Genomic DNA, 9,614 nt, shown 5'->3' with positions numbered 1-9,614 from the left:
AGCAGGAACCTGAGATGGCAAGTTCACTTGATAGGGCACATCCCTCTGTGGACTTACTTGAGCACACCTGGAAGCCTTGCAAGCTCTTGGCTCCAGGTCTGGAGTAACCACAGTGTATCAGGGTGCCTCTGAATACAGCCTGACTACAGAAGCAAGTATGTGCATCAAATGCATTTAGTGACATGAGGGGGTCAGTCATATTTCTTGCTTAAATAGCATTAATTACTCTTATATTCTTTTGTAATAAGTAAGCAAATAGTCTCACTGGCAAATGTGTGTGGCTCAGTACTGCTTATATTTTACTTTCCCTTTTTTATCTCCTATTACTTCCACTTCTCAAATAATTTATGAATGGGCATGCTGTTTTTTCCCTAAAACTCTACAGATGTGTGTTCATAGATGCTGCATACAGCTTGTATAACTTGAGCACCATGATTTGTAGTTTGTTCATCTATACATTAAGAGCCATTAAAGTAATAGTGATGTCAAGGTCACTGACTTCAGCAAAGGGTTGTCTAATATGAGAGACTGTTTATTAAAAACATCTTGTATTTTCAGGCTGTACTGATATCTATAGTATATTTAATCTTTGGAAGATAGTCATTGTGTTCATTCAGAGCAAATGAATGGCCTGTTGTTGTTTGATTTACTGGTAAATTGCAGTGTTAAAAATATCAGCTTTAAGGTAGCCTTTATTATTTTCTGTAACAAGCCTCACTTCTCAGCACCTTTATGCCTTAGAATAAATATGAACAGGCAGGCAAATTTAGCACATTGATATTTAAACTGTTATTGGGAAAATACACCATCATGATAGCTTGTAATGTCATGTACCATTTATATCTAACTAGATAACATCATTTCGCTTAAATTAATTGGTTTAAGTAATGCCATTACTTTAATCCATTTAAAAAGGAAAAAGAAACCCAACAAGGAAAGTGTGATGATATCAGATGGGATAAGATATACAATCTGAATTGCAACTTTCTGAAAAACTCCCTGTTTTACAAATGATGCAGTAATTATCTTAGTATCTTTTGGGACTTGTGCCAAATTCTTTAGCTATGGTTCCAGTGGAAAAGAGGTCTGTTTACTCTGTTTTGTTTGGGTTGCCCCTTTCAGCCCTGAACAAATGTGCTCTAATGGCTGTTTTGAATGTAAAAGTCAGCAGGAGCATTTGTCTTCATGTCTGCCACAAAACTTGCTAAATTATCTGGATCTCTCAGAGTCAATACAAATTAAAAACACGCAAAAGGTTTGGAAGAGAGCGATTGCTATTCTAGCAAGTTCATTAGCCTTCTGAGGAATGCTCTTGGCAGGCTTTGTTTAGCACAAGTCCAAACCAAAGTAAACAAAAAATGTCAGAAAATGAATTGCAAATCACTTGGCAATATAAATGTGAGGACTAGGATGCGGATGATGAATAATTTGGGAAAATGTATATTATTCCTCCAGGAATCCTAACTGCAACAAAGGGGAACTATACCAATGATTGCAGCAGAGAAAGAGGAATAACTTGATGAAGTGAATATGGGCTACCCAGCTTTTCCAAATGAACTGGCAAAACCAGACTCCAGACACTATTTAGTTTGTGGAAAAAAAAAAAAAGAGTTCTGCAGTGAGGCTCTTATTTTTTTTTTTTCAACTCCCTGTACATATCTCCTTAATGCTTTCAATCTATACCCTGTAAAAAGTGGTGCTAAAGAAGAATGTTGCACTCTAATTTTGTGAGACTAAGCTGAAGACCAAAAATGAGGTTTAAAGGAGGAAATCAGTCTCTTAAACTATGTAAGTGGCAATTAGCTTGCACTTCCTTCCCTAGGAGAGGCAGGTTGGACAATTCAGGTACTTGCACGTGTGGTGACTTGGAGAATCCCTTGTGAGCTGCTGCTGAGGGAAAGGAAGAAGCTGCTCCACTCCAGTTTAATACAGGTTTTTTGACAAATTTTACATGCCACTGCTATTGTATTGTTCCCATTATTTGAAGATTCATAACAGAAACAGAGCAAAGCCTAAGTTTTAACTCCCATAGCAAAACATAGTGGTAAATCTAACAGGAAGGAGAGAAGATTGCAGATGACAGAGGCAAGGCTAATGTGCCAATGCCTTTTCTTCAGTCTTCGTGGGGAGGTTAAATGTGACAGAAGGTTTAACATGACCAGAATTAACAAGGGAACAGGAATGCAAGGGGAGAGTAGGGAAGAAACTGGGTATTTAGATTCAGAAAAGTCAGATTTAAGGCCTGTTTACAAGGTTAAATGAGTAGGCAATAAACTAGGATTTGAATTTATGGTGTGCTATCTACTGTGCATAACTCTCCATATGGAAAGTCTTAGTATATAAGAGGGTCTTTACATGAAGCAGCTTTTCCAGGTCAACAGGGCCTCAAAGGGTTTATCCCAGCATATTTAAAGAGGCAGTTTCTAAACCACAGGGATTTGCTTTGAGAACTCCTGAAGAATATAAATAGTCCCAATAAACATGGTACATTTCTTTAAATGGGGGGGGGAAGGAAAGGGGAAAGCAAGGGAATGACAGCCAATAATTCAAACGAGCTGGTATCTGGAAAGATACTAACACAAGTATTAAACAATCAATTTATAAGCCCCTTAAGGCTAATAAGGGAAGCAGCTACCCTATCCACCAAGAGCAGATATGTTTTTCACTTTAGGGAGACTTCTTGATATGACTCAGTCATGCCAGTAAGTACAATTCAGATGAAATAAGGAGGAAGGCCTGTCTGAGAAATACTATCAAGGAAAAATTTTATCAGTAGTCTGTAGGCCCTAAAATGTCTGGTATTTGCTACTTCCATTAATGCCTTAGACAATGAGATGTCACATTTTTGAACAATGTCACACTTTGGATGCAGTGCAAGCGGGCTTAGAATTGAAAATCTTTTTCATAAATAGGTGAGACAGCTTGAAATCCATAGGATAAAATTAAGGCAATAAAGATGTTGCTTACAGAGGAAAAGTCAACTGCACAAATGGGAAGTAAGTGAGAAGGTTTCAGTCTTGTGGAAAAGACTAAGCAGGTTGCAGCGCTGTCACAGAAGAATGTAAATCTCTTGATGTCAAGGTGTTAGTCAGATTGGGGAGCCACACGGGGAGGTGGCTGCTGGGCACTAGCCCATGCTGGAGCTCAGCTACAGCACCTCAGGAAGGATATGGAGAGACTGGAGAGCATTTAGACAAGAGCAACAGAAAAAGTTTCAAACTTGGCTGGGTTAGCTTAGGAAATTGGGAGAAAATCGGGCAACAGAGACTCTAATTGTCTTCAAACATGTAAATGTTGTCACTGAAAGAACTGCAATAACTTTTCTCTGTTTCTGCCCAAGAAGGTTGCCCCAAGGAGTATCAGTTTTACTTGCAACAGATTGGGTATGTGTTCAATGCTAGGAAAAACAAAACTGCACTCTAATAATGTAGTTAAATACTGGAACAACTGCTTAAGTAAATTGTGAGATTTCCATGACTGATAGGTTTGGAGAACAAGCTGATTAATGGCTGTTCAGATTGTTTGCTTATACTTGATCTAGTCTGATAAATTAACTCTTGCAGGCCTATCATCCCAACTTTTCTACAATAATATGGGTATGAAATTCTATGTTTACAATTTCCTGTAATCCGTGCTAGTAAATGGGCTTTGTATGTTAATATCTGTCATAATTCTGATTTTTTGGAAGTGGAACACATTTGCTTTCACATAATATAAGCTGTGTGATTTAGGCTAGACACCATTAAATCTATCATTTTGATTACTAACTTTGATTTCAGCTTTCAGAAAGGCTCATGGATGGAAAGAAACCTGTTAACTCCCTTTTATTCAGAACATTTCTTTCTTCACATCAAAGCAATGCCATACAGCCTATCAGTATTTCTACAGAATAAGCCCTGAAATTGAAGAGTGCTTCAAACAGTCTTAAAAATGTGAGATGAATCATCAGTAGAGAGACCCATGTGTTTAGATGTATCACCAATGCCTTGGCATTTTGGACATACATAATATGCAAAGTCTTTTTCTACTTTCTTTTTCTTTCAGAACTGATGTACTGTGTAATAGTTTATTCATGTGAAAAAGGAAGCCTTTTTTTTTTTTATTTAATATTTTCTGTTAAGTGCAACAAATTTCCAGTTCATTTGTGAAATGACAAATACCATACTTCACATTTTCACAACTAGAATAATGCTCTAAAGCAATTCTGGTAATCTTGGTCTGCAATATCAAAAAGGGCAACTTTTGACCTGTGAAGAAAATGTCTCCTGGATATAGACACCTGCAGAAAATAACTACAGTTTATCTTGGCATATTCCTGCTTCCATTTGGACTTCTGTTAATTAAGAAAATGTGCACCATATTTTCCTAGGCTACAGCCAACCTGTTTACTAGATTTTTTTTTTTTTTAGATATAGAAAATTACAACACTTACTCATCTGTATCAGTTACATTTCAGTTTTGATGTAGGAGCTGTAAATTAGTATGAGAATGTACTTGTTAAGAAAATCTGAACAGAACTTTCATTCTAATATAAAAATGTAGTTATAATTAACAGACTATCTGAATAGATTTTCATGGTTTCTCTTAATGCATTATGTAATTGAAATATGTGTTGATTTTTGCCCCTAGCCTTTCAGTATAGATAAATGACAAGGCAACCTGCCTTTCTGCAAGTTGGAGATTGGGCCAGTCAGGACATCTGGGTGGAAGAGTGTTCAAATTATGGGAAATTACCATGGCTTAAAAATGTGGCCCTTAACTATAGTAAACATGTAAAACGTTTCATGTGTTTGACTCTGGAAGGGAGAAGACTCTCTGAAAGAGTACTCAGAAGGGGAAATTCAAGTTGATATATACAGTGTTTAGGCACAGCAGGCAAGATGGAAAGAGAGGTTTTGTCTTAGTGCTGATGCAGGGGAGAAACTGGGCCCAAAGTCATACAGTGATGTGATGGTCAGGTCAAGCCCAGCTGTTGGATGTACTAGATAACCCTGCAAACATTTTAGTAGCTGTTATGTGGCTTAGAGGGGTTTTACTGAATGCTTCTCAAATTCACACAAAAAAAATGTTTGCATGAACTGGACTTCAGTTTGCTTTAGTCAATGCTAGGAAGAAAGCAATCATTCTTTCTTCATAAGGCAACAGGAAAAGGTACCATAGCAAGAAGATACAGAGCAGGAAAGGTGCCACTGGTTTGGGATGGCATTCACCTTGTAAGTGCACAGAAGACTTAATCCCTTCAGCTCTGGTGGAGCTTGGGCAGGAACACGTGGCTGGTAGTGGAGTACAAGTGTAAGCGGTACTGGGAGAGTTCATCTTGGAAAACAGCCTCTGACAAAGACCCCTGGGGGAGAGAAGCGGATCCTTCTCTGACCAGGAAAGTTGTTTAGGTGCTTTGCCACTTTTGGATAGGTTTATAATGGTGTTTAATGTATAGCTTGAGGTCAAGCCCAGCAAAATGAAGTGGACTGTCTGTGTGGAAATGGGGAACTGGAATGGAGAAGGATTGAATAAGGGTAATTTCTGCTCTCAGACCTCCTGGGTACATGGCTTGTGATTTCAGATTGCGGAGAAGAGGCAAAGTTAGGATGCCAGGATGGTGAAAAGCAAGCAGAGTGATGTCTGGTGAGGAGGAGTAGTTTGCCCTCACAATTCAGAAAAGCTTCCAGGCTTGGACTAGACTACAACTAGCTATTTTTGTCCAGGGTTTGCTGTGTGGATGATTGGCAGCTTTGGACAGGAGCACTGTATTAAGGATGACCCTAACTACCAGAACAGACACAGCTTTTCTGGGTTTTATGTTTGAAGTATTAAACATTCCTGAAGGGAAAATTTTTATAGAAGTTGGATGCAGGGTTATTTTGGCAGCTTAGCAGTCATTAAACTTCCTTTAAACTATTTTGTAACCTTATTTACACCTTTCATGAGGTTAACAAGACTTTAATACATTTTCCTGTAGACTATTTCAGTTCCTTTTGGTTATTTTTGTTCCTCCTACCATAAGACTCAGTGGGTTTGGACCTTACCTTCTTTTCACATGCTGACCCAGTATAGCCATTTCTGCAAGCACAGACATTTGGTCTTATGCATCTGCTTCCAAATAGACATTTTTGCTCACAGAGTGCTACAAATGAAAGATAAAGTTGTTTAGAAATACTTATTCTAACTCTTGTATGACAGTTATGTTGATAATTATCTTTATTTTTTTTTCTCTTCTCCCCAGTGGTGGGGAAAGAGAAGACTGTGCTGTAGGAATTGCCTCAGCTCAGTCAGAAATGTATCAGTTCAAGGCCTAATTTTGAAAGCCAGAATACATTTTGGGCATTGATGGTTGAGTTAGATTTGTGCCAAAATTGATTTTCTTTTGTTCTAATTGAAATATAATAACAGCTGTTAAAAGTGCCATTCTTGGGTTGAGATGAAAAGTTATGTTAAGTATGTAATCCCAAAGGTGATGCTATCACAATAAATAAAAGATAATTTGGTGAATTCTTTCTGGAAACCAGGGCATAAGAACATGTAATTTCATGGACTCACAGAATTACTGATGAGCTACTTACTCCAAATAAAAAGGAATCAGAAAAACTTTTTAATCTTAGAGTACCAATGTACTTAAAGAGGCCGATCTATCTGAAGATATTCTGTTAAGAGAAGAATCAGTGTTCTTCCTTTTTTTTTTTTTTTAAGAAAGAAAAAAGCTCATCAATGGAATTAGTCAAATTTCAGTTTTTCATCCTCATTAGCATTTTATATTGTTTATGACATTGTTTTGGCATAGAGGAGAGAGAACAGCCAATTCATAGGGCACCAATTCAAGAAGAACACACATGTCATAGTATTTTAATTAGATCTCATGAGTTAAGCCTCCTATAAATATTGCCAGAATATTGTTTCCTAGCTACAGGCAGTCAAAGTAAATGCCTTCAAAACTGATCAGATATGTAACAACAAGTGGCTTTTTACATTTTCTTGTGTGGCAGAGACATATAGGAGGCTGCAAACCATGCACCATTAAAGACAGAACTGAAAATAAAGGAGGTGCATGTCTATAATCCATGCCATCTACTTCATCATGGAGCAAAATGTTCCATCAGATTTGGAAGAGTTAAATCATTCCCTATGAGGTTGTGGGTGGGTGGTTGGTTGGTTTTGTTTTGGTTTTTTTTTTCTCACAGAAAATCAGCTTCAAGAACTTGTGGGACTGAAGGAACAAATTCTAGACTTTGTTTGTTAGACTTAGGTTCTAATTTTGACACAGCTTTAAGCTCAAGCCATTTCTTTGTGTTATGATCCAGAGTCTCAGAGATAGACCAGGACAGTGAAATTTCATTAGAAAAGTCACAGTGAGACCTTAAGCCATGCAAATGTGATTCTCAGAGTTATGCTAATTGTTACAGTGACCTCGGAAGGCCAGCAGCAAGCTGTTTAACAACATCTGGAATTGGCATTGGCTTTGTTCCATCAGGTTGTCATGGCAGCTAACACTCAGTGAGGAGGCTGAGATTTTGCCAGAGAGGGGAATATTAAAATCTAACTGTGTGTACAGAACTTCAGGCCCGACAGCTGTGGGACAGAGGAGCAAAGAGGGGGACTCATTGCCACTTTACACAGCTTAAAAAGGAAGAGGTTGTAAACAGCCAGGCAACTGCTACTCTTCTGGGTGCAGTGAGAGTTCATGCTCTGTCAAAACTACTGACCTGTATGTGTCCAGAACAAGAACACGACATGCTGGTGACCTGCAGAGCTGTGTCATGTGGCTTTCTGCTTTAGGACTCCAGTCACCTTGCGCTAGCCACTTGCCCTCCTAGCATATGAGCTAGCCAGTATATTTCGGCTCTTTAGAAAAGCTAAAAGTGCTGTATAGTTGAAATAAGATTTTAAGAAGCAAATTTGGTTTTGTTTGGAGACATTTGTAAAGCATTCCTGAAGACCGAGCTGCAAACTTCTGGGAGGGGGTGGCCCAGGTTTGAATCCTGGGTGTGGATGGGGCAGAGGAGGAATGAAATCGTGCTGAGGCTAGAACAGTGTGTTCATCATCTGCCAAATGCTACTTCAGCTCCTCCACGAGCTTTGAAAGAACTCAAATTTATAACTGGAAAAAATCATAGAGTTTCATTCACTGGAAGAAGATTGTTTCCCAATAGGGAGTGTATCGTTATCAGAAGGGGCTCCTTGTGCCCTCACCAGTTTTGTTCCGCTGTACAGTAAGCTAGAAGAGAGAGAACTGTGCATGATAGTAACATTGATTCATTTGATATGAACTTGCACTGGGAAAAATAGAAGTTGACTCTTCTTTCACCTTGACAGTGAATAAAAGAGGAACAGGTAAGGCAAAGAGAGGTGAACTCTCCTGGAGTCCCCTGCAGCAGCATATGCGTGGGCAGAACAGGCGTTAGAGAAGTCACCAGGCTTTTTCCTGTCTGGTTTTTTTTTTTTTTATTCTCTGTTGATGCAAATAAAGGAAAAAAAAAAGGAAGAAGATTTCTTCCTTTTTTATCCTTTTCTACCTGCCTGTCTCTCCCTTTCCACCCACTGCTTCCTGCTGTAGTGCTCAGAAAAACAAGAGCTCAGTTAAGAGAAAAGTTAAAAAAATTTTGGAAGAAAATTGGACTTGAAATCGCAGAGGATAATAACATAGCTGAAGTTCAAATGAATATTTCATAAATGTATTTACAAGGGATGTTAAGCCACTAAACACTAAAAATGACACAAGGCTGTGTATGTATTATCCTGTACAGATTCAGCAAAGACATTTAATAAGCTGAGCTTATGTTAAAATTATAATCAATAAATGCCCATTACAGCAAGAAATTTATCTCTGGGCGTTAAAAGAACAGAGCTATAATTTGCATGCAAACTACATTCTTTTTAAAGATTTTTCTTTTTTTTTTTTAAGGTTTGAAAGGGTTACATAGAAAAGCTAGAAGGAAGCCTGTCTGAGATGTTGTTCAAGGGAGAGAGAGAATGAGGAAGAATGTTGAGGAAATTATAAGGCTATAAACTTGACACTTATAACATGCAAATAAAGAGAAGATATTCTGAAGGGCAATGAGGAGCCAGTATGGGTGCAATAATATTAGAACAGGAGATAGAGGCATGAATTTTAATGATGAAGATTATTCACGACTATAACCCCTTTATAATTAATTATTAGAATTATACCTCCATCCTGCATTCGTAGCCTTAAACAACAAGGCTTGTATCCCTGTCCAGAAGCCTTCTGACTTTCCTGGGTTATGTTTTGGCTATATCTCTCAGGGTAATCAGATTGCACTCTCAGGTCTTTGTTTCTTTGGTCTAATATTTCTTTTCTAGCTCAAGAAGAAGAAGGATGTGAATTAACACTGCAGGAGGCTGGGGGAAGCCATCAGCATGGAACTTTAGACTAGATATCTAATATGGAATGGGAAGGAAATCACTGATGAAAATCAGTGATCCTGGGATACTGTTTTTGTGTTTTCAGAGGGAATATTTGGAATGTTTGTGCTGCTGTCATGAAACCTAAAAGCAGGGTCAGACAAATTCTGTTTTAAAGGAGGGAGTCTCATCTGTGAAGCTGTTTGTTTCTGTAGTTGAGATGCTGAATATTTCAAATGACATTTTTTAACGTGTCC

General features: G+C 38.2%; 1 protein-coding gene across 1 annotated transcript in view; it reads right to left on the bottom strand.

The window, feature by feature from the left end:
* Positions 1-6,026: 6,026 nt before the first annotated feature.
* VWDE (von Willebrand factor D and EGF domains) overlaps positions 6,027-9,614 on the bottom strand; it is a gene marked incomplete at both ends in the record, with an annotated part of 124,571 nt that continues 120,983 nt past the window's right edge. The window contains one exon of the mRNA XM_008942523.1: positions 6,027-6,124. Within this exon, the coding sequence (XP_008940771.1) occupies positions 6,027-6,124 (98 nt within the window). The remainder of the gene's footprint in view (positions 6,125-9,614) is intronic.

The sequence above is a fragment of the Merops nubicus genome, unplaced genomic scaffold (genome assembly GCF_000691845.1).
Source record: "Merops nubicus isolate BGI_N331 unplaced genomic scaffold, ASM69184v1 scaffold2486, whole genome shotgun sequence".
Classification (NCBI taxonomy): Eukaryota; Metazoa; Chordata; class Aves; order Coraciiformes; family Meropidae; genus Merops; species Merops nubicus.
Note: the sequence above shows the minus strand (reverse complement) of the source record. Positions and strands in the feature narration are given on the sequence as shown.